We start from the raw sequence: 26,187 nt of genomic DNA, 5'->3' as shown, positions 1-26,187 counted from the left end.
CTGTGGAACAGGATCAGATCTGTGGAACAGGATCAGATCTGTGGAACAGGGTCAGATCTGTGGAACAGGATCAGATCTGTGGAACAGGATCAGATCTGTGGAACAGGGTCAGATCTGTGGAACAGGATCAGATCTGTGGAACAGGATCAGATCTGTGGAACAGGGTCAGATCTGTGGAAAAGGATCAGATCTGGTGGAACAGGGTCAGATCTGTGGAAAAGGATCAGATCTGGTGGAACAGGGTCAGATCTGTGGAACAGGGTCAGATCTGTGGAAAAGGATCAGATCTGGTGGAACAGGGTCAGATCTGTGGAACAGGGTCAGATCTATGGAAAAGGATCAGATCTGGTGGAACAGGGTCAGATCTGTGGAACAGGGTCAGATCTGTGGAAAAGGATCAGATCTGTGGAACAGTATCAGATCTGGTGGAACAGGGTCAGATCTGTGGAACAAGGTCAGATCTGTGGAACAGGGTCAGATCTGTGGAACAGGGTCAGATCTGGTGGAACAGGATCAGATCTGTGGAACAGGATCAGATCTGTGGAACAGGATCAGATCTGTGGAAAAGGATCAGATCTGTGGAACAGTATCAGATCTGGTGGAACAGGATCAGATCTGTGGAACAGGATCAGATCTGTGGAACAGGGGTCAGATCTGTGGAAAAGGATCAGATCTGGTGGAACAGGGTCAGATCTGTGGAACAGGGTCAGATCTGTGGAAAAGGATCAGATCTGTGGAACAGTATCAGATCTGGTGGAACAGGGTCAGATCTGTGGAACAAGGTCAGATCTGTGGAACAGGGTCAGATCTGTGGAACAGGGTCAGATCTGGTGGAACAGGATCAGATCTGTGGAACAGGATCAGATCTGTGGAACAGGATCAGATGTGGTGGAACTGGGTCAGATCTGTGGAACAGTATCAGATTTGGTGGGAACAGGATCAGATTTGGTGGGAACAGGATCAGATCTGGTGGGAAAAGGATCAGATCTGTGGAACAGTATCAGATCTGGTGGAACAGGATCAGATCTGTGGAACAGGATCAGATCTGTGGAACAGGGGTCAGATCTGTGGAAAAGGATCAGATCTGGTGGAACAGGGTCAGATCTGTGGAACAGGGTCAGATCTGTGGAAAAGGATCAGATCTGTGGAACAGTATCAGATCTGGTGGAACAGGGTCAGATCTGTGGAACAAGGTCAGATCTGTGGAACAGGGTCAGATCTGTGGAACAGGGTCAGATCTGGTGGAACAGGATCAGATCTGTGGAACAGGATCAGATCTGTGGAACAGGATCAGATGTGGTGGAACTGGGTCAGATCTGTGGAACAGTATCAGATTTGGTGGGAACAGGATCAGATTTGGTGGGAACAGGATCAGATCTGGTGGGAAAAGGGTCAGATCTGTGCAACAGGAACAGATCTGGTGGGAACAGGATCAGATCTGTGGAACAGGATCAGATCTGTGGAACAGGATCAGATCTGGTGGAACAGGATCAGATCTGGTGGGAACAGGATCAGATCTGTGGAACAGGATCAGATCTGTGGAGCAGGATCATATCTGGTGGAACAGGATCAGATGTGGTGGAACTGGGTCAGATCTGCTGGAACAGTATCAGATTTGGTGGGAACAGGATCAGATTTGGTGGGAACAGGATCAGATCTGGTGGGAACAGGGTCAGATCTTTGGAACAGGATCAGATCTGGTGGAACAGGATCAGATCTGGTGGAACAGGATCAGATCTGGTGGGAACAGGATCAGATCTGGTGGAACAGGGTCAGATCTGTGGAACAGGATCAGATCTGGTGGAACAGGGTCAGATCTTTGGAACAGCATCAGATCTGTGGAACAGGATCAGATCTGTGGAACAGGATCAGATCTGTGGAACAGGGTCAGATCTGTGGAACAGGATCAGATCTGTGGAACAGGATCAGATCTGTGGAACAGGGTCAGATCTGTGGAACAGGATCAGATCTGTGGAACAGGATCAGATCTGTGGAACAGGGTCAGATCTGTGGAAAAGGATCAGATCTGGTGGAACAGGGTCAGATCTGTGGAACAGGGTCAGATCTGTGGAAAAGGATCAGATCTGGTGGAACAGGGTCAGATCTGTGGAACAGGGTCAGATCTGTGGAAAAGGATCAGATCTGGTGGAACAGGGTCAGATCTGTGGAACAGGGTCAGATCTATGGAAAAGGATCAGATCTGGTGGAACAGGGTCAGATCTGTGGAACAGGGTCAGATCTGTGGAAAAGGATCAGATCTGTGGAACAGTATCAGATCTGGTGGAACAGGGTCAGATCTGTGGAACAAGGTCAGATCTGTGGAACAGGGTCAGATCTGTGGAACAGGGTCAGATCTGGTGGAACAGGATCAGATCTGTGGAACAGGATCAGATCTGTGGAACAGGATCAGATCTGTGGAAAAGGATCAGATCTGTGGAACAGTATCAGATCTGGTGGAACAGGATCAGATCTGTGGAACAGGATCAGATCTGTGGAACAGGGGTCAGATCTGTGGAAAAGGATCAGATCTGGTGGAACAGGGTCAGATCTGTGGAACAGGGTCAGATCTGTGGAAAAGGATCAGATCTGTGGAACAGTATCAGATCTGGTGGAACAGGGTCAGATCTGTGGAACAAGGTCAGATCTGTGGAACAGGGTCAGATCTGTGGAACAGGGTCAGATCTGGTGGAACAGGATCAGATCTGTGGAACAGGATCAGATCTGTGGAACAGGATCAGATGTGGTGGAACTGGGTCAGATCTGTGGAACAGTATCAGATTTGGTGGGAACAGGATCAGATTTGGTGGGAACAGGATCAGATCTGGTGGGAAAAGGGTCAGATCTGTGCAACAGGAACAGATCTGGTGGGAACAGGATCAGATCTGTGGAACAGGATCAGATCTGTGGAACAGGATCAGATCTGGTGGAACAGGATCAGATCTGGTGGGAACAGGATCAGATCTGTGGAACAGGATCAGATCTGTGGAGCAGGATCATATCTGGTGGAACAGGATCAGATCTGTGGAACTGGGTCAGATCTGCTGGAACAGGGTCAGATCTGTGGAACAGGATCATATCTGGTGGAACAGGATCAGATCTGTGGAACAGGATCAGATCTGTGGAACAGGATCAGATCTGTGGAACTGGGTCAGATCTGGTGGAACAGGGTCAGATCTGTGGAACAAGGTCAGATCTGTGGAACAGGGTCAGATCTGTGGAACAGGGTCAGATCTGGTGGAACAGGATCAGATCTGTGGAACAGGATCAGATCTGTGGAACAGGATCAGATCTGTGGAAAAGGATCAGATCTGTGGAACAGTATCAGATCTGGTGGAACAGGATCAGATCTGTGGAACAGGATCAGATCTGTGGAACAGGGGTCAGATCTGTGGAAAAGGATCAGATCTGGTGGAACAGGGTCAGATCTGTGGAACAGGGTCAGATCTGTGGAAAAGGATCAGATCTGTGGAACAGTATCAGATCTGGTGGAACAGGGTCAGATCTGTGGAACAAGGTCAGATCTGTGGAACAGGGTCAGATCTGTGGAACAGGGTCAGATCTGGTGGAACAGGATCAGATCTGTGGAACAGGATCAGATCTGTGGAACAGGATCAGATGTGGTGGAACTGGGTCAGATCTGTGGAACAGTATCAGATTTGGTGGGAACAGGATCAGATTTGGTGGGAACAGGATCAGATCTGGTGGGAAAAGGGTCAGATCTGTGCAACAGGAACAGATCTGGTGGGAACAGGATCAGATCTGTGGAACAGGATCAGATCTGTGGAACAGGATCAGATCTGGTGGAACAGGATCAGATCTGGTGGGAACAGGATCAGATCTGTGGAACAGGATCAGATCTGTGGAGCAGGATCATATCTGGTGGAACAGGATCAGATCTGTGGAACTGGGTCAGATCTGCTGGAACAGGGTCAGATCTGTGGAACAGGATCATATCTGGTGGAACAGGATCAGATCTGTGGAACAGGATCAGATCTGTGGAACAGGATCAGATCTGTGGAACTGGGTCAGATCTGTGGAACTGGGTCAGATCTGCTGGAACAGGATCAGATCTGTGGAACTGGGTCAGATCTGCTGGAACAGGGTCAGATCTGTGGAACAGGATCAGATCTGTGGAACAGGGTCAGATCTGTGGAACAGGATCAGATCCTGTGGAACTGGGTCAGATCTGGTGGAACAGGGTCAGATCTGGTGGGAACAGGGTCAGATCTGGTGGAACAGGGTCAGATCTGTGGAACAGGATCAGATCTGTGGAACAGGATCAGATCTGTGGAACAGGGTCAGATCTGTGGAACAGGGACAGTTCTGGTGGAACATGATCTGATCTGGTGGAACAGGATCAGATCTGTGGAACTGGGTCAGATCTGTGGAACTGGGTCAGATCTGCTGGAACAGGATCAGATCTGTGGAACTGGGTCAGATCTGCTGGAACAGGGTCAGATCTGTGGAACAGGATCAGATCTGTGGAACAGGGTCAGATCTGTGGAACAGGATCAGATCCTGTGGAACTGGGTCAGATCTGGTGGAACAGGGTCAGATCTGGTGGGAACAGGGTCAGATCTGGTGGAACAGGGTCAGATCTGTGGAACAGGATCAGATCTGTGGAACAGGATCAGATCTGTGGAACAGGGTCAGATCTGTGGAACAGGGACAGTTCTGGTGGAACATGATCTGATCTGGTGGAACAGGATCAGATCTGTGGAACAGGATCAGATCTGGTGGAACAGGGTCAGATCTGTGGAACAGGATCAGATCTGTGGAACAGGATCAGATCTGTGGAACAGGGTCAGATCTGTGGAACAGGATCAGATCTGTGGAACAGGATCAGATCTGTGGAACAGGGTCAGATCTGTGGAACAGGATCAGATCTGTGGAACAGGATCAGATCTGTGGAACAGGATCAGATCTGGTGGAACAGGGTCAGATCTGTGGAACAGGATCAGAGCTGTGGAACAGGATCAGATCTGTGGAACAGGATCAGATCTGGTGGAACAGGATCAGATCTGTGGAACAGGATCAGATGTGGTGGAACAGGATCAGATCTGTGGAACAGAATCAGATCTGTGGAACAGGATCAGATGTGGTGGAACTGGGTCAGATCTGTGGAACAGTATCAGATTTGGTGGGAACAGGATCAGATTTGGTGGGAACAGGGTCAGATCTGTGGAACAGGATCAGATCTGGTGGAACAGGATCAGATCTGGTGGAACAGGATCAGATCTGGTGGGAACAGGGTCAGATCTGGTGGGAACAGGGTCAGATCTGTGGAACAGGATCAGATCTGGTGGAACAGGATCAGATCTGGTGGAACAGGATCAGATCTGGTGGGAACAGGGTCAGATCTGTGGAACAGGATCAGATCTGGTGGAACAGGATCAGATCTGGTGGAACAGGATCAGATCTGGTGGGAACAGGATCAGATCTGGTGGAACAGGGTCAGATCTGTGGAACAGGATCAGATCTGGTGGAACAGGGTCAGATCTTTGGAACAGCATCAGATCTGTGGAACAGGATCAGATCTGTGGAACAGGATCAGATCTGTGGAACAGGGTCAGATCTGTGGAACAGGATCAGATCTGTGGAACAGGATCAGATCTGTGGAACAGGGTCAGATCTGTGGAAAAGGATCAGATCTGGTGGAACAGGGTCAGATCTGTGGAACAGGGTCAGATCTGTGGAAAAGGATCAGATCTGGTGGAACAGGGTCAGATCTGTGGAACAGGGTCAGATCTGTGGAAAAGGATCAGATCTGGTGGAACAGGGTCAGATCTGTGGAACAGGGTCAGATCTATGGAAAAGGATCAGATCTGGTGGAACTTGGTCAGATCTGTGGAACAGGGTCAGATCTGTGGAAAAGGATCAGATCTGTGGAACAGTATCAGATCTGGTGGAACAGGGTCAGATCTGTGGAACAAGGTCAGATCTGTGGAACAGGGTCAGATCTGTGGAACAGGGTCAGATCTGGTGGAACAGGATCAGATCTGTGGAACAGGATCAGATCTGTGGAACAGGATCAGATCTGTGGAAAAGGATCAGATCTGTGGAACAGTATCAGATCTGGTGGAACAGGATCAGATCTGTGGAACAGGATCAGATCTGTGGAACAGGGGTCAGATCTGTGGAAAAGGATCAGATCTGGTGGAACAGGGTCAGATCTGTGGAACAGGGTCAGATCTGTGGAAAAGGATCAGATCTGGTGGAACAGGGTCAGATCTGTGGAACAGGGTCAGATCTGTGGAAAAGGATCAGATCTGTGGAACAGTATCAGATCTGGTGGAACAGGGTCAGATCTGTGGAACAAGGTCAGATCTGTGGAACAGGGTCAGATCTGTGGAACAGGGTCAGATCTGGTGGAACAGGATCAGATCTGTGGAACAGGATCAGATCTGTGGAACAGGATCAGATGTGGTGGAACTGGGTCAGATCTGTGGAACAGTATCAGATTTGGTGGGAACAGGATCAGATTTGGTGGGAACAGGATCAGATCTGGTGGGAAAAGGGTCAGATCTGTGCAACAGGAACAGATCTGGTGGGAACAGGATCAGATCTGTGGAACAGGATCAGATCTGTGGAACAGGATCAGATCTGGTGGAACAGGATCAGATCTGGTGGGAACAGGATCAGATCTGTGGAACAGGATCAGATCTGTGGAGCAGGATCATATCTGGTGGAACAGGATCAGATCTGTGGAACTGGGTCAGATCTGCTGGAACAGGGTCAGATCTGTGGAACAGGATCATATCTGGTGGAACAGGATCAGATCTGTGGAACTGGGTCAGATCTGCTGGAACAGGGTCAGATCTGTGGAACAGGATCAGATCTGTGGAACAGGATCAGATCTGTGGAACTGGGTCAGATCTGTGGAACTGGGTCAGATCTGCTGGAACAGGATCAGATCTGTGGAACTGGGTCAGATCTGCTGGAACAGGGTCAGATCTGTGGAACAGGATCAGATCTGTGGAACAGGGTCAGATCTGTGGAACAGGATCAGATCTGTGGAACAGGATCAGATCTGGTGGAACAGGATCAGATCTGTGGAACAGGATCAGATGTGGTGGAACAGGATCAGATCTGTGGAACAGAATCAGATCTGTGGAACAGGATCAGATGTGGTGGAACTGGGTCAGATCTGTGGAACAGTATCAGATTTGGTGGGAACAGGATCAGATTTGGTGGGAACAGGATCAGATCTGGTGGGAACAGGGTCAGATCTGTGGAACAGGATCAGATCTGGTGGAACAGGATCAGATCTGTGGAACAGGATCAGATCTGGTGGAACAGGATCAGATCTGGTGGGAACAGGATCAGATCTGTGGAACAGGATCAGATCTGTGGAGCAGGATCATATCTGGTGGAACAGGATCAGATCTGTGGAACTGGGTCAGATCTGCTGGAACAGGGTCAGATCTGTGGAACAGGATCAGATCCTGTGGAACTGGGTCAGATCTGGTGGAACAGGGTCAGATCTGGTGGGAACAGGGTCAGATCTGTGGAACAGGATCAGATCTGTGGAACAGGATCAGATCTGGTGGAACAGGGTCAGATCTGTGGAACAGGATCAGATCTGTGGAACAGGGTCAGATCTGTGGAACAGTATCAGATCTGGTGGAACAGGGTCAGATCTGTGGAACAGGATCAGATCTGTGGAACAGGATCAGATCTGTGGAACAGGGTCAGATCTGTGGAACATGATCTGATCTGGTGGAACAGGATCAGATCTGTGGAACGGGGTCAGATCTGTGGAACAGGATCAGATCTGGTGGAACAGGGTCAGATCTGTGGAACAGGGTCAGATCTGTGGAAAGGGATCAGATCTGGTGGAACAGGATCAGATCTGTGGAACAGGATCAGATGTGGTGGAACAGGATCAGATCTGTGGAACAGAATCAGATCTGTGGAACAGGATCAGATGTGGTGGAACTGGGTCAGATCTGTGGAACAGTATCAGATGTGGTGGAACAGGATCAGATTTGGTGGGAACAGGATCAGATCTGGTGGGAACAGGGTCAGATCTGTGGAACAGGATCAGATCTGGTGGAACAGGATCAGATCTGTGGAACAGGATCAGATCTGGTGGAACAGGATCAGATCTGGTGGGAACAGGATCAGATCTGTGGAACAGGATCAGATCTGGTGGAACAGGATCAGATCTGGTGGGAACAGGGTCAGATCTGTGGAACAGGATCAGATCTGTGGAACAGGGTCAGATCTGTGGAACAGGATCAGATCTGGTGGAACAGGGTCAGATCTGTGGAACAGGATCAGATCTGTGGAACAGGGTCAGATCTGTGGAACAGGATCAGATCCTGTGGAACTGGGTCAGATCTGGTGGAACAGGGTCAGATCTGGTGGGAACAGGGTCAGATCTGGTGGAACAGGGTCAGATCTGTGGAACAGGATCAGATCTGTGGAACAGGATCAGATCTGGTGGAACAGGGTCAGATCTGTGGAACAGGATCAGATCTGTGGAACAGGGTCAGATCTGTGGAACAGTATCAGATCTGGTGGAACAGGATCAGATCTGTGGAACAGGATCAGATCTGTGGAACAGGATCAGATCTGTGGAACAGGGTCAGATCTGTGGAACATGATCTGATCTGGTGGAACAGGATCAGATCTGTGGAACGGGGTCAGATCTGTGGAACAGGATCAGATCTGGTGGAACAGGGTCAGATCTGTGGAACAGGGTCAGATCTGTGGAAAAGGATCAGATCTGGTGGAACAGGATCAGATCTGTGGAACAGGATCAGATCTGTGGAAATGGGATCAGATCTGGTGGGAACAGGATCAGATCTGTGGAGCAGGATTATATCTGGTGGAACAGGGTCAGATCTGTGGAACAGGATCAGATCTGTGGAACAGGATCAGATCTGTGGAACAGGATCAGATCTGTGGAACAGCATCAGATCGGGTGGAACAGGATCAGATCTGGTGGAACATGATCTGATCTGGTGGAACAGGATCTGATCTGGTGGAACAGGGTCAGATCTGTGGAACAGGATCAGATCTGTGGAGCAGGATCATATCTGGTGGAACAGGATCAGATCTGTGGAACAGGATCAGATCTGGTGGAACAGGGTCAGATCTGGTGGAACAGGATCTGATCTGGTGGAACAGGGTCAGATCGGCTGGAACAGGGTTAGATCTGGTGGAACAGGGTCAGATCTGTGGAACAGGATCAGATCTGGTGGAACAGGGTTAGATCTGTGGAACAGGGTCAGATCTGTGGAACAGGATCAGATCTGGTGGAACAGGGTCAGATCTGTGGAACAGGAACAGATTTGGTGGGAACAGGGTCAGATCTGTGGAACAGGATCAGATCTTTGGAACAGGATCAGATCTGTGGAACGGGGTCAGATCTGTGGAACAGGATCAGATCTGGTGGAACAGGGTCAGATCTGTGGAACAGGATCAGATCTGTGGAACAGGGTGAGATCTGTGGAAAAGAATCAGATCTGGTGGAACGGGATCAGATCTGTGGAACAGGATTAGATCTGGTGGAACAGGGTCAGATCTGTGGAACAGGGTGAGATCTGGTGGGAACAGGGTCAGATTTGTGGAACAGGGTCAGATCTGTGGAACAGGATCAGATCTGTGGAACAGGGTCAGATCTGTGGAACAGGATCAGATCTGTGGAACAGGATCAGATCTGTGGAACAGGGTCAGATTTGTGGAACAGGGTCAGATCTGTGGAACAGGATCAGATCTGTGGAACAGGGTCAGATCTGTGGAAAAGGATCAGATCTGGTGGAACAGGGTTAGATCTGTGGAACAGGGTCAGATCTGTGGAACAGGATCAGATCTGGTGGAACAGGGTCAGATCTGTGGAACAGGATCAGACCTGTGGAACAGGAACAGATCTGGTGGGAACAGGATCAGATCTGTGGAACAAGATCAGATCTGTGGAACAGGATCAGATCTGTGGAACAGGATCAGATCTGTGGAACAGGATCAGATCTGTGGAACAGGAACAGATCTGGTGGAACAGGAACAGATCTGTGGAACAGGATCAGATCTGTGGAACAGGATCAGATCTGTGGAACAGCATCAGATCTGTGGAACAGGGTCAGATCTGTTTAACAGGATCAGATCTGTGGAACAGGGTCAGATCTGTTTAACAGGATCAGATCTGTGGAACAGGAACAGATCTGTGGAACAGGAACAGATCTGGTGGGAACAGGGTCAGATCTGTTTAACAGGATCAGATCTGTGGAACAGGAACAGATCTGTGGAACAGGATCAGATCTGTGGAACAGTATCAGATCTGTGGAACAGGATCAGATCTGTGGAACGGGGTCAGATCTGGTGGGAACAGGGTCAGATCTGTGGAACAGGATCAGATCTGATGGGAACAGGCTCAGATCTGTGGAACAGGATCAGATCTTTGTAACAGGTTCAGATCTGTAGAACAGGATCAGATCGAGTGGAACAGGGTCAGATCTGGTGGGAACCGGGTCAGATCTGTGGAACAGGATCAGATGTGTGGAACAGTATCAGATCTGTGGAACAGGATCAGATCTGTGGAACAGGATCAGATCTGGTGGAACAGGGTCAGATCTGTGGAACAGGATCAGATCTGTGGAACAGGAACAGATCTGGTGGAACAGGAACAGATCTGTGGAACAGGATCAGATCTGTGGAACAGTATCAGATCTGTGGAACAGGATCAGATCTGTGGAACAGCATCAGATCTGTGGAACAGGGTCAGATCTGTTTAACAGGATCAGATCTGTGGAACAGGAACAGATCTGTGGAACAGGAACAGATCTGGTGGGAACAGGGTCAGATCTGTTTAACAGGATCAGATCTGTGGAACAGGAACAGATCTGTGGAACAGGAACAGATCTGGTGGGAACAGGAACAGATCTGTGGAACAGGAACAGATCTGGTGGGAACAGGGTCAGATCTGTTTAACAGGATCAGATCTGTGGAACAGGAACAGATCTGTGGAACAGGAACAGATCTGGTGGGAACAGGGTCAGATCTGTGGAACAGGATCAGATCTGATGGGAACAGGCTCAGATCTGTGGAACAGGATCAGATCTTTGTAACAGGTTCAGATCTGTAGAACAGGATCAGATCGAGTGGAACAGGGTCAGATCTGGTGGGAACCGGGTCAGATCTGTGGAACAGGATCAGATGTGTGGAACAGTATCAGATCTGTGGAACAGGATCAGATCTGTGGAACAGGATAAGATCTGTGGAACAGGATCAGATCTGGTGGAACAAGGGTTAGATCTGGTGGAACAGGATCAGATCTGTGGAACAGGATCAGATCTGTGGAACAGAATCACATCTGGTGGAACAAGGGTTAGATCTGGTGGAACAGGATCAGATCTGTGGAACAGGATCAGATCTGTGGAACAGGATCACATCTGGTGGAACAAGGGTTAGATCTGGTGGAACAGGATCAGATCTGTGGAACAGGATCAGATCTGTGGAACAGGATCAGATCTGTGGAACAGGACTCGCAGCTCTCGTGGGAACAGGATTAAGTAACATCCTAATGTTATTTTGTCAAACAAAGTGAGGGGAGAAAGAGGAGCTGAGGGTGTCGACAGCTTAATCCAGGTGTTGTTTAGGACAGGTGAAGCTGTGATGTCACACAGGTGGATCAGGTAAAACCTGGACTCAGACTATTCACAGCTCAGTCTGTCTTCTGGTTTCCAGGATGGTCAGTTTGGATCGGAGAAGTCAACAGAACAAGGTACTGATGCTGGTTGACCTTATTCTGGTCTGTCTGTTGTGACTGGTCCTGGATGATGGCATCATTCAGACAGATTAACCTGCAGCAGTCGGATTCGTTAGTTGCTGGATTGATTTTTATCTTTTATTCTGGATTAGACAGATGGACAAATCCAGTTTAATACAAACAGGTCTGAGGGTTGCATCTTTGACTGGACGTGACGTCAATGATTTAATGTGATGGTCTTCGTCGTGTTCTGATGGTCTTCCTCTGATTACGGCTCTCCGGGTTTCTTGTCAGATCTTTGTGGAGCTGCATGAGCTGGTAGAGGACCAGAACCAGGACCTGCAGTGGAGGGAGACCGCTGGTGATCGGTGGATCAGATCTGAAGAGGATGAGGAGATGTCTCACATCACATCTCTGTCTACCCAGTCCCTGATGGAACTGCAGAAAATCATTTCCCACAGTGAGGACGCTCTAATCCAGATCCGATCAATCTGTAATATAGATCCAATCACGCCCTAGTCCAGATTCCAGATCTGATCAAACTCTAACCTAGATCTGATGAAACTAACCCAGATCCTTTCCTGAATAATTCATAATGAGTGTATGAATGATCCTGATGTCATGATGTTGCTATGGTTACAGGTTCTTTTCTCCTGGACCTTCATCAGAAGACTCTTCCAGGTATCGCTAAGCAACTGGTCCAGCAGATGGTGGTTTTAGACCAGATCAGGACTGAAGACCAGGCCGATGTCCTGAAAGCTCTGCTCCTAAAACACAGGTCATCCATCCATCATCCATCATCCATCCATCCATTTACCCATCATCCTTCCATCTATCCATCCATCATCCATCATCCATCATCCATCCATCATCCATCCATCTTCCATCCATCATCCATCATCCATCCATCATCCATCATCCATCCATCATCCATCATCCATCCATCATCCATCATCCATCCATCATCCATCCATCATCCATCCATCTTCCATCCATCATCCATCATCCATCATCCATCCATCATCCACCCATCCATCCATCCATCATCCATCATCCATCCATCATCCATCCATCATCCATCCATCATCCATCCATCTATCCATCCATCATCCATCCATCATCCATCCATCCATCCATCCATCATCCATCATCCATCATCCATCATCCATCTATCATCCATCCATCATCCATCATCCATCCATCATCCATCCATCTATCCATCCATCATCCATCATCCATCCATCATCCATCCATCATCCATCCATCCATCCATCCATCATCCATCCATCCATCCATCATCCATCCATCCATCATCCATCATCCATCCATCATCCATCCATCCATCCATCCATCCATCCATCATCCATCCATTATCCATCATCCATCCATCATCCATCCATCCATCCATCATCCATCCATCTTCCATCCATCATCCATCATCCATCATCCATCCATCATCCATCCATCATCCACCCATCCATCCATCCATCATCCATCATCCATCCATCATCCATCCATCATCCATCCATTATCCATCCATCCATCCATCATCCATCCATCATCCATCTTCCATCCATCATCCATCCATCTTCCATCCATCATCCACCATCCATCCATCATCCACCCATCCATCCATCCATCATCCATCATCCATCCATCATCCATCTATCATCCATCCATCATTCATCCATCCATTATCCATCCATCCATCCATCCATCATCCACTCATCCATCCATCCATCCATAATCCACTCATCCATCCATCCATCCACCCATAATCCACTCATCCATCCATCCATCCATCCATAATCCACTCATCCATAATCCACTCATCCATCCATCCATCCACTCATCCATCCAGCCGTCCATCTAACCATTCATCCATCCATCTATTTATCATCCATTCATCCATCTTCCACCCATTCACCCATCGATCCATTATCCATCCATCCATCCATCCATTATCCATCCATCCATCCATCCATTATCCATCCATCCTTCCATCTGTCATTCATCCATCCATCCATCCATACACTCATTCATTCCTCATCCATCCATCCATCCATCCATCCATCCAACAGTTCCTCTGCTCTTCACCAGTCATCCCAGTGACATCCCACCAGTCCACCATCACAGATCCCTGACGAACAAGAGAACTGAGGCCACCATCATTCTTGTTGGTATGCTGTAGACCCAGATGCAGTTTTGTGGATCAGAACTCAACCTGGTTGTGACCCATTTGTATTTTCTGTGAAAGGTTCGGTGGGTTCAATATTCTCTCTGTGGTGTCTGCAGGCAGTGTGGGCTTCCTGGACCAGCCCTGCATGGCTTTTGTGCGGCTGCAGGAGGCGGTCCTGTTGGAGTCCGTGTTGGACATTCCCATCCCTATCAGGTTCCTCGTCCTCCTGCTGGGTCCACCATCTGCCAACATGGACTACCACCAGATGGGGCAATCCATTTGTGCACTCATGTCCGATCAGGTGAGCTTCAGAGACAAACCCTATCTATCGTCCCATTGATCCCACCTTCATCTCATAGCTCTGGGTTCCTTCAGTGCTTCCATGAGACCGCCTTCCAGGCAGAAGACCATCGAGACCTCCTGACTGCCATCAACCGCTACCTGGACTGCAGCATCAACCGCCCCCTTTTTGATGTGGATAGAGTCAAGATGCTCCAATCAGCGGCTTGTTTCCAGAAGAGAGAGGAAGATGAGGAGAGGAGCAAGCTGCAGGAGAAAGCAGGGGGTAAGCAGGCTGAAGGTGGGGTGAGGGTATTTCCTGGTAGAGCCAAGTGTTGTTGGCGGGGTGATGGAAAGAAATTTCATGGTTGCCGACGATGTGGTCCAGGGTGGCACATAGATGGTAGACGGAGATTGTATAGGTGACAGCTGGGCCTCAATTTAAAGGGTCTGTCATGCTACAAGGAGCTTTCTGCTGTGTTAGTGATGAACACTAATCATACAAGAGAGTGCTGCCGTTTTTATCACAAGCCAAGCCAAGCCAACTTTATTTACAAAGCACTTTCTGACAGCCACTGCTAACAAAGTGCTGAACATAACGTAATTAACATTTTAAAACATAAAACAATAGAACAGAAAACAATAAAACGGTAAAGTTTAAAACCATAAAATATAAAACAATGAAATGAAAAACGCATGTTTCAGTTTTCCAGCCGGTCTCTACATATGGTTTCCATGACGATTGGTTTTAGAGACCCGTGACCCTTCATTGGACTAAGCGGTTAGGATAATGAATAATGAATGAATGGTTTTAGAGAGTTCTACTTAAAGAGTATATAGACATCCTGGAGGGGGTGGTGGGAGTGGACTCGGTGATCGGTCATCTTCTTCAGGTTATGCATGTTCATGAGAAGAAAGCCACACCCACCTTCACTGCTCAGTGTGAGACAGAAGAGGCTAAAGCTATGGGGGACATTTTCAGCGCTAACATGTCGGCTGTGAGGGAACACTACGTCTGTTCACATTTTCCAATGAAAGAATGGCGAGACAGCAATGGATGGAGTTTGTTTTTGGAAGCAGCCACTAAGGTGTATGGGAAGTCCAAAATGAATTAAAATTTCAAAAAATACATTTCAAAATTCAAAAACCAAATTACATTTTGAAAACCAATTCACAATTTAAAAAACAAATTTCAATTTCAAAAACCAAGTTTAAATTTAAAAGAAACAAATTTACATAAGAAAAGCATTCAATTTTTAGGGAACAAATATACATTTTAAAAATTGATTCCAAATGGGCTGTGTTCTGTGTCTCTATTGTTGAGGCGGCCGGCCGGAGCTGTGGCTGCAAGGTCGTTGGTGCCTGTCGTGGCGGTAATCCCAGGACTCGTTGGTGGACACCAGCAGTGAGGGATGCCGTCAAGCTGAAGAAGGAGTCCTATCGGGCCTTCTCTGCCTGTGGGACTCTGGAGGCAGCTGATGGGTACCGACAGGCTAAGCGGCATGCGGCTTCGGCTGTCGCCGAGGTAAAAACCCGGGCATGGGAGGAGTTCGGCGAGGCCATGGAGAAAGACTTCCGGACGGCTTCGAGGAGATTCTGGTCCACCATCCGGCGGCTCAGGAGGGGGAAGCAGTGCTCCATTAATACTGTGTACAGTGGAGATGGGGAGCTGCTGACCTCAACTCGGGACGTTGTGGGTCGGTGGAAGGAATACTTCGAAGACTTCCTCAATCCTACCAACACGTCTTCCGATGAGGAAGCAGAGCTGGAGGACTCAGGGGTAGACTCTCCTATCTCTGGGGCTGAAGCCGCTGAGGTGGTCAAAAAGCTCCTTGGCGGCAAGGCCCCGGGGGTGGATGAGATCCGCCCGGAGTTCCTTAAGGCTCTTTCTGTCCTCTTCCCCCCACACAGCAGAGGCAGATGGCTGCCTGTCCTTGAGCCGGGTTCTGCCGGAGGTTTCCTTCCTGTTAAAAGGGAGTTTTTTCCTTCCCACAAGTGGCTCGGGCATCTGGTCAGGATGCCTCCTGGACCTCCCTGGTGAGGTGTTCCAGGCATGTTCCTCTGGGAGGAGACCCCGGGGAAGACCCAGGACACGCTGGAGGGATTATATCTCTCGGCTGGCCTGGGAACGCCTCGGGATCCCCCCACAGAGTTGGCAAATGTGGCTGGGGAGAGGGAAGTCTGGGCTTCCCTGCTTAGGCTGCTGCCCCCGCGACCCGACCCCGGATAAGCGGCAGAAGACGGATGGATGGATGGATGGATGGATGGATGGATGGATCGGCATAAAAATGTTTTCAATGTTTTTGTTTTGACGGTCAGACGGTGTGGACTGTCTGTTTTCCATGTTTTTGCTATAAAGTGGTCCTAACGGTGAGACCTCGCTGTCTTCCCGTCCAGATTGTTTGTCTTCGTCCAACCCCGGTGAGGAGCCTCTGAGACGTTCAGGTCGTCTTTTCGGCGGTCTGCTCAGCGATGTGATGCGTCGCTACCCTCAGTACGTCAGCGACATCCGGGACGCTCTCAACCCTCAGTGCATGGCCGCCATCATCTTCATCTACTTCGCCGCTCTGTCCCCTGCCATCACTTTTGGCGGACTTCTCGGTGAGTTGGAACCTCGAGACCCATAAATGTTGATCTTAAAATAATCTGCAAACCCCTCACTACCTGGCTAGAAAAAGATAACTCCCTCTGTTATACATCATGACCAAATAGGTTTCATAAAAGGTAGACAATCCTCTATTAATACACACAGACTTATCAATATTATAGATTACCCTACCATTAAGAATTAAAAACCATAATAATGTCTTTAGATGCAAAGAAAGCTTTCGACAGAGTAAACTGGAAATTTTTTATAGCAACTCTACACAAATTAGGATTTGGACCCTCTTTTATGGACTGGATAAAGATATTATATAACTCACCCACGGCCTGTGTGAAGACGAATGATCAAATTTCACCAAGCTTCAGTTTCCAGAGAGGCACCAGACAAGGCTGTCCACTTTCGCCCTCACTATTTGCTATCTTTATTGAACACTTAGCAGCCACTATCAGGCTAATTAAAAATATCAAGGGCATCCAGGGAAAAACATAGAACAGAAAAAAGAACACATAAGTCTTTATGCTGATGATATATTACTTTTCCTTCAGAATTCACAAACCTCTCTATCAAAGACCATCTCACTAATTATTGATTTCTCTTTAATCTCAGATTATTCTATTAGGCAGAGGGGATGGAGTCCTCCCACGCCTCTATTTCTGGAGCTTTGCTGGGGGGGTTTTGGGCGGGGTGCTGTCTGGTAGACCTGGGCCTGGGGGGTGCCGGTCAGCTGCATCTGGGGGGGCGGCGCTGGGAGTGGCGGGTGGTGGTCATAGGGTGAAATAATTCAGGCAAGTGGGTGAGCAATGGGATGGGGAGGAGAGGTGGCCGGATGAGGATGGCTGGGGTATGGGAAGGGGCGTGTTGGGGGGGGCACGATGTGATGGGTGTGTGTATGATGTAGTGTGCTTGTGAATATGAGGCGGATGGAAGGGGGGCTAGGGGGTGTGTATGTGTGTGGAGTGGAGTATGTGATGCAGTGTGTGTGGCTGTATAAGGGGAGACAGGGTGGGGTGTGGGCTGTACCTTCTGCCTGTGGGGGTGGGGGGGTTGCCTTTGGGCTCTTGGGGCCCAGGGGCCCGCACTCTGTCTGCCCTGGGTGGGTGCATGGCTTGCTCCGGAGCGGGGCGTTTGGGGTCTGTGCTTGGGGACAGCTGCAGGCTACCCGGGTTTTGGGTTTCTCCTGGCCTTCCTCTTTCCATTGTATGGGCGGGGGCACGTCGTGTGGGCGTGGCCACGTCGTGTGGGCGTGGCATGATTACTCTTCTCTGAACACGTTCCACTCTGTATGTTCTACATGTGACACAGTCACTGAGTCGTCTGCAGGTTTATGTACTAACTGCAGCTGGTTTTCTTTTCTTTTTTCTCTCTATGACTTGTTTTTCTGTTTTCTCATCTTCTTGATTCTCTTTTTGTCCGTCTTCTATCTTCTCCGGTCCGTTCCAGCAGTTCAAACTTCGTAATTCAAACAATTATGTGAAATAAATAGAAAAATAAAATAAGAATCCAGGACATCAAGGGGAGCGCTATATCTATAAAGTAAATGCAGCAGAACAGCATCCAGATCATCATTCTGCTGCTTCAATACTGGACAAGACTAAAAAAAAAAAAAGAATCTCGAGACCTCATCCGGATGCCAGATCCAGACCTGTTAATGCTTCTCTGTGACGCAGGTGAAAAAACGGAGGGTCTGATTGGTGTGTCTGAGCTGATTGTTGCCACGGCGATGCAGGGGATCATTTTCAGTGTCCTGGGGGCTCAGCCCCTCCTGGTGATCGGGTTCTCTGGACCATTGCTGGTCTTTGAGGAGGCCTTCTACACCGTGAGTTCCCGACACACAGAATTCTGCTACAAAGAGGTAGTTTGGTTCTCACCTCAAACGGTCTTGGTGTTCCACTTGGTTCTGTACTGGGATTTTTCTGGTCCAGTTGTGACTCTACCAGTTGAAATGGTCTGAAACTGGACCGGTATGTGTTCCTGTTCAGTTCTGTAAAGTCAACAAGATGGAGTACCTGACGGGCCGGGTGTGGATTGGGTTCTGGCTGGTCCTCATCGTCATCGTCACCGTGGCCTTAGAGGGAAGCTTCCTGGTTCGGTTTGTCTCCCGCTTCACTCAGGAGATCTTCAGCTTCCTCATCTCCCTCATCTTCATCTATGAGACCTTTGCCAAGCTGGTCAAGGTGAGATCTGCAGGTGGGACAAGTCCAGACAGGTGTCCTCCGGACTCTGAGCAACGCTGTGGTTTGTTCCAGATCTTCAAGGAGCATCCGCTCGGCAACTGTTACCATGGAAACAGCTCTGCCTCTCCGTCGCTGGTTAACAGCACCATGGCTGCAAGGAATTCTGGGAAAGTTGGGAGAGAACCAAATACGGCTCTGCTGTCCCTCGTCCTCATGGCGGGGACATTCCTCATCGCCGTCTACCTCAGGAAGCTGAAGAACAGCTCCTTCTTCCCAGGACGGGTTGGTTTACCGCCACCTCACCCCTACCTCACTCACCTCACCCCTACCTCACCTACCTAACCCCTATCTCACCCCTACCTCACTCACCTCACCCCTACCTCACCTACCTAACCCCTATCTCACCCCTACCTCACTCACCTCACCTACCTAACCCCTATCTCACCCCTACCTCACTCACCTCACCTACCTAACCCCTATCTCACCCCTACCTCACTCACCTCACCCATACCTCACCTACCTAACCCCTATCTCACCCCTACCTCACTCACCTCACCCCTACCTCACCTACCTAACCCCTATCTCACCCCTACCTCACCTACCTAACCCCTATCTCACCCCTACCTCACTCACCTCACCCATACCTCACCTACCTAACCCCTATCTCACCCCTACCTCACTCACCTCACCCATACCTCACCTACCTAACCCCTATCTCACCCCTACCTCACTCACCTCACCCCTACCTCACCTACCTAACCCCTATCTCACCCCTACCTCACTCACCTCACCCCTACCTCACTCACCTCACCCCTACCTCACCTACCTAACCCCTATCTCACCCCTACCTCACTCACCTCACCTACCTAACCCCTATCTCACCCGTACCTCACTCACCTCACCTACCTAACCCCTATCTCACCCCTACCTCACTCACCTCACCCATACCTCACCTACCTAACCCCTATCTCACCCCTACCTCACTCACCTCACCCCTACCTCACCTACCTAACCCCTATCTCACCCCTACCTCACTCACCTCACCTACCTAACCCCTATCTCACCCCTACCTCACTCACCTCACCCATACCTCACCTACCTAACCCCTATCTCACCCCTACCTCACTCACCTCACCCCTACCTCACCTACCTAACCCCTATCTCACCCCTACCTCACTCACCTCACCCCTACCTCACCTACCTAACCCCTATCTCACCCCTACCTCACTCACCTCACCTGCCTAACCCCTATCTCACCCCTACCTCACTCACCTCACCTACCTAACCCCTATCTCACCCCTACCTCACCCACCTCACTCCAACTCACCCCTACCTCACCTACCTAACCCCTATTTTACCCCTACCTCACCCACCTCACCCCAACCTCACCCCTACCTCACCCACCTCACCCCTACCTCACCTACCTAACCCCAACCTCACCCCTACCTCACCCACCTCACCCCTACCTCACCTACCTAACCCCAACCTCACCCCACCTCACCCCTACCTTACCCACCTCACCTCTACCTCACGCCTATCTCACCCCTACCTCACCCCTATCTCACCCCTACCCCACCCACCTCACCCCTACTTCACCTATCCCACCCTTACCTCACCCACCTCACCCCTACCTCACCTACCTAACCCCTATCTCACCCATACCTTACCCACCTAACCCCTATCTCACCCCTACCTCACTCCTGTCTCACCCCACCTCACCCCTACCTCACCTACCTCACCCCTATCTCACCTCTACCTCACCCACCTCACTCCTACCTCACCTACCTAACCCCTGTCTCACCCCTACCTCACCCCTACCTCACCCAACCTCACCTGACCTCACCCCTACCTTACACACCTCACCCCTACCTCACACCTATCTCACCCCTACCTCACCCCATCTCACCCCTACCTCACCCACCTCACCCCTACCTCACCCACCTCCCCCCTACCTCACTCCTGTCTCACCCCACCTCACCCCTATCTCACTCACCTCATCCTGTCTCACCCCTATCTCACACCTACCTCACCCCTATCTCACCCACCTCACCCTTTACAATGAACTGTTGACGTCCTTCCCGTCGACCGGCTGCTGTTATCTAGCCGTCCTGTTTCCTGCAGGACACATGGATCTTTCCAGACTAACATTTATGCAACATAATGACATAACAATCTCCAGACACCAGCTTCACTAACTCGACATCAGGTTCATCGATACCTGGGAGGTATTTTTGTCTTCCTGGTGAATTCTGATCACTGAACCGACACAAATGGAAAAAGTGTTTCAACATAAATCTCCAGAATTTGCTAACATTAAATCAAAGTACGTGGCAGATGTGTTTCATAAAAACTGGATCTGTTGCGTCTCGCACCAGGAAGCTGTAACAAGTTGCAACTTATCCCTAAAGAACAATTATTTATATTATTTACAAGATAAATCTCGTGTTTTGAGTCACATCTTTGGTCTGATGTATAACGAATCCAATCTGGGAAGCTGTTGGTGAGTCTGGAGGTTTATAGCAACAACCAGTAGGAGGCGGTAACGACACGTCCGAGTGAAGTGCTTCAGCACCAGTCCAACCAGTGTCAGGCTGAATCTTTACTGCTATCTGATCCTGAACATGAAATGCCTCCAGTCGATTTCTGTCTTACCGAAACAAATGATTTCTCTTGACAAATTAATTCAATTCAATTCAACTTTATTTACATAGCGTCAAATCACGGCAATGCCATCTCAAGACGCTTTACAGACAGAGAAGAAAACATAATGAAAGCCAATTCATAACAGCCTATATAAGGAAACCAACAGATTGAAAAGGGCTTATCAATAGCTGCATCCTAGTGGCTTTCAGATGAAGCTAATAAAAGCCGTTCACAGTTCTTCAGACCTCTGTAATGTACTCGAACTACAGATACAAAGGGCTGTTTTCAGTCTTTTGTTTGATAAAACCCTCCCTCTACTGGAAACCTTCCGGCCAAACTGTCACAACTGTAGAACTGTAGACATCAAATCAAAATGTATTTGTAAAACAACCTTTTATACGTGAACCAGTGCAAAGTGCTTTACATATTAAAACAACATGGAAAACAACTAGGCACATATTCCTTCACATGCTGAACCCACCCCCAACTCCATGTTACATGGCAAAACTCTGAAATAATCTTCTGTCTCTTTAACGACTGGCTTAGTGCACCATGCGGAAACGATATCCGAGGGATCCTTTCACACCAGGGGCCAGTCCACCCATAACCATAGACCACATCACCACTGGAACGGCCACAACAGGGTGGTCCTTGATCTGCAGCACAGCCAAATGGCTGCAATGCAAGGGCCGACCTGTAAATCGCCATCGCCATGGCAACAACCCAGCAGGCTGAGCAGGCATGGCCCCCAGCGTGGAGGGTCCCCATGAGGAAAAGTCTGAAATAACAAAGCTTAAGAAGTATCAAACAAGACTAAGACCAAGACCTAACCCGAACCCAACAGAAAGAACAGAAAAACTAAACATAAGAATTAAATATTTTAAGTATAAAGTGGTCAAATAAACTAAAAATAAACAAGTGAATAAAAAAAATAAATAAATAAATAAGTAGTCCCCACATAGACTAAAAACCAGATACACACTGGTACACAGTAGGTCCATGCTGATACACATTGGTACACAGGAGGTACACACTGGTACACACTGGTACAGAGTAGGTACATGGTGGTACACAGCAGGTACACGCTGGTACAGAGAAGGTCAACATTGATACACAGCAGGTTCACGCTGTTATACGCTGGTACAGAGAAGGTAAACACTGATACACAGCAGGTACATTGTGGTACACAGAAGGTACATGCTGGTACAGAGTAGGTACATGGTGGTACACAGCAGGTACACACTGGTACACAGCAGATACACGCTGATACACAGTGGTACACAGCAGGTACACGGTGGTACACAGGAGGTACACACTGGTACACGCTGGTACAGAGCAGGTACACAGCAGATACACGCTGGTACACAGAAGGTACAGGCTGGTACACAGCAGGTATGCACTGATACATTCGGGGTCCAGAGGACAAGCCCCGTCTTGGTTCTGAAGAACTTCCTCATTGCTCTTTCCTGATGACGGGTTTTTCCTGTTTCAGCTCCGCAGGATCATCGGAGACTTCGGAGTTCCCATAGCGATCCTCATCATGGTCCTGGTGGACTACTGTGTGGAGGACACGTACACCCAGGTGAGGCTGCATCACGCGGACATCCTCCTGTAGACCGATGGGTCAGACATGAACTTCTGTCTCCTCTGGGCCAACAGAAGCTGAATGTCCCCAGTGGACTCTCCGTGTCAAGTCCGGAGAAGCGGGGTTGGCTGATCTCCCCGTTCGGGTCCGACGGACTCTTCCCTGTCTGGATGATGGGGGCCAGCTTCCTCCCGGCCATCCTGGTCTTCATCCTCATCTTCATGGAGTCCCAGATCACAGCGTATGGACATTACTTCAGCAGGACTGGATGTGACTCTGGACTCTGGGTACAGGCCTTGTCTCAGGTCTTGTGTCTGTCTGCAGGTTGATTGTCAGTAAGAAGGACCGGATGCTGGTGAAGGGCACCGGTTTTCACCTGGACCTGCTGATCATTGTGGTGGTAGGCGGAGTCTCGGCGCTGTTCGGTCTACCATGGTTGTCGGCCGCCACTGTCCGGTCCGTCACCCACACCAACTCGCTGACCATTATGAGCAAGGACGTCACACCCGGAGACAAACCTCGCATCCAAGAGGTCAAGGAGCAGAGGGTGACCGGGTTCCTGGTAGCGGTTTTCGTCGGTAAGTCAAGCGCGTTCTCTACCTGAACCTCAACCTGGTTCTAGTCTACTGTCTCTGCTCCGTCAGGTCTGTCCATTGTGATCGGAGAGGTCCTGCATCAGATCCCTCTGGCGGTCCTGTTTGGGATCTTCCTCTACATGGGCGTCATGTCACTGAACGGGATCCAGCTCACAGAGCGCCTGATCCTGCTCCTGATGCCACCAAAGTACCACCCAGACCAAATCTATGTCCGTAAGGTGAGCCTAGGACTGCTCTATACCTGTCCCATAGGGGCGAGCCAGAATCCTGGACTGGATCAGCTGACATGGCCTACCAATCGGGTCTAGGATCCACTGATCTGGTCTAGGCTCCTCTGACCTGGTGTAGGCTCCACTGATCTGGTCTATGATCGTCTGATCTGGTCTAGGATCCTCTGAGCTGGTCTAGGATCCTCTGATCTGGTCTAGGCTCCACGGATCTAGGCTGTATCTAGATCTAGTTTCACCCAGGTCTTGGGGGACTCACACAGGACGAACACCTGTTCCTCCTGTCTCACCGTCTCACCTGTTGTCCCCCAGGTGCGGACCTTGAGGATGCATCTGTTCACTCTGGTCCAGCTGAGCATCCTGTCCGTGCTGTGGGCTGTCATGGCAACGGCGGCAGCGTTGGCGTTCCCCTTCATGCTGTTGCTGACCATCCCCGTCAGGATGTTGCTGTTGCCCCGCCTCTTCTCCCGCCAAGAGCTGCAGAGTGTAAGTCACTGTGATGTCATCATGATGTCATCATCTGATCACTGAGTCTTCCTGGAAGCAGAGCGACGATGAGTCAGTGTCGCGCCGCCATTTTATTTTCCTCTCTGACGCGCAGCCATCTTGTTTTCCTGTCTGAATGACGACTCAGCAATTCGCCGCCATCTTGTTTTCCTGTCTGAATGACGACTCAGCAATTCGCCACCATCTCGTTTTCCTGTCTGAACGTTGACTCAGCAATGCGCAGCCATCTTGTTTTCCTGTCTGAACGTTGACTCAGCAATGCGCCGCCATCTTGTTTTCCTGTCTGAACGTTGACTCAGCAATTCGCCACCATCTCGTTTTCCTGTCTGAACGTTGACTCAGCAATGCGCCGCCCATCTTGTTTTCCTGTCTGAATGACGACTCAGCAATGCGCCACCATCTCGTTTTCCTGTCTGAACGTTGACTCAGCAATGCGCCGCCATCTTGTTTTCCTGTCTGAACGTTGACTCAGCAATGCGCCGCCATCTTGTTTTCCTGTCTGAATGACGACTCAGCAATTCGCCGCCATCTTGTTTTCCTGTCTGAATGACGACTCAGCAATTCGCCACCATCTTGTTTTCCTGTCTGAACGTTGACTCAGCAATGCGCCGCCATCTTGTTTTCCTGTCTGAACGTTGACTCAGCAATGCGCTGCCATCTTGTTTTCCTGTCTGAACGTTGACTCAGCAATGCGCCGCCATCTTGTTTTCCTGTCTGAACATTGACTCAGCAATGCGCCGCCATCTTGTTTTCCTGTCTGAACGTTGACTCAGCAATGCGCCGCCATCTTGTTTTCCTGTCTGAACGTTGACTCAGCAATGCGCCGCCATCTTGTTTTCCTGTCTGAACGTTGACTCAGCAATGCGCCGCCATCTTGTTTTCTTCTCTGAACGTTGACTCAGCAATGCGCCGCCATCTTGTTTTCCTGTCTGAACGTTGACTCAGCAAAGCGCCGCCCATCTTGTTTTCCTGTCTGAACGTTGACTCAGCAATGCGCCGCCATCTTGTTTTCTTGTCTGAACGTTGACTCAGCAATGCGCCGCCATCTTGTTTTCCTGTCTGAACATTGACTCAGCAATGCGCCGCCATCTTGTTTTCCTGTCTGAACGTTGACTCAGCAATGCGCCGCCATCTTGTTTTCCTGTCTGAACGTTGACTCAGCAATGCACCGCCATCTTGTTTTCCTGTCTGAACGTTGACTCAGCAATGCGCCACCATCTTGTTTTCCTCTCTGAACAATGACTCAGCAAAGCGCCGCCATCTTGTTTTCCCCCGTTCTTCTCCACCCATCATGACTCCTTCATTTCAGCCATTTAAACATTCAGTTCTGTTACATGACGGGGGCGCTGAACGTCCTGGTTCTGACCTGTCTACTCTGGTTCTGCAGCTGGATGCTGATGATGCGACACCACACCTGGAGGAGGAGGTGCCAGACAAGAACTGTCAGCTGCAGATGCCTGTGTGACCCGGCGCAGCAGGCTGATTAGATGGATTTGATCGTCTGTGGTTCTTGTAAAACTGAAACATGTTTTGTTGCTCAGTAAAACCAAAGTCCGGCTCAAAACTGGTCTCCATCCTTTATTTTCACCAAAGCTCAATGTGTGAACATGACAAGGTGATGAATTAAGGAATTAAGGTCAGGGGGCGGAGCCAAAGAGGTCAGCGAGGTGGCATGGCCCATC

General features: G+C 49.5%; 1 protein-coding gene across 1 annotated transcript in view; it reads left to right on the top strand.

Annotated features, from left to right (window-relative positions):
* The window catches only part of LOC306758075 (anion exchange protein 2-like), a gene marked incomplete at both ends in the record, with an annotated part of 33,054 nt that extends 7,084 nt beyond the window's left edge, over positions 1-25,970 (top strand). Inside the window, 14 exons of the mRNA XM_079243291.1 lie at positions 12,005-12,170; positions 12,353-12,488; positions 13,968-14,190; positions 14,265-14,454; positions 16,566-16,769; positions 18,441-18,589; positions 18,753-18,947; positions 19,020-19,229; positions 23,083-23,172; positions 23,250-23,416; positions 23,500-23,753; positions 23,820-23,989; positions 24,311-24,484; positions 25,893-25,970. Of these exons, the coding sequence (XP_079099417.1) occupies positions 12,005-12,170; positions 12,353-12,488; positions 13,968-14,190; positions 14,265-14,454; positions 16,566-16,769; positions 18,441-18,589; positions 18,753-18,947; positions 19,020-19,229; positions 23,083-23,172; positions 23,250-23,416; positions 23,500-23,753; positions 23,820-23,989; positions 24,311-24,484; positions 25,893-25,970 (2,406 nt within the window). The remainder of the gene's footprint in view (positions 1-12,004; positions 12,171-12,352; positions 12,489-13,967; positions 14,191-14,264; positions 14,455-16,565; positions 16,770-18,440; positions 18,590-18,752; positions 18,948-19,019; positions 19,230-23,082; positions 23,173-23,249; positions 23,417-23,499; positions 23,754-23,819; positions 23,990-24,310; positions 24,485-25,892) is intronic.
* Between the last annotated feature and the right edge of the window lie 217 nt (positions 25,971-26,187).

The sequence above is a fragment of the Telmatherina bonti genome (assembly GCF_933228915.1).
Source record: "Telmatherina bonti genome assembly, chromosome: 7".
In the NCBI taxonomy this organism is placed as follows: domain Eukaryota; kingdom Metazoa; phylum Chordata; class Actinopteri; order Atheriniformes; family Telmatherinidae; genus Telmatherina; species Telmatherina bonti.
This window is presented reverse-complemented; position numbering and strand designations above follow the sequence as displayed.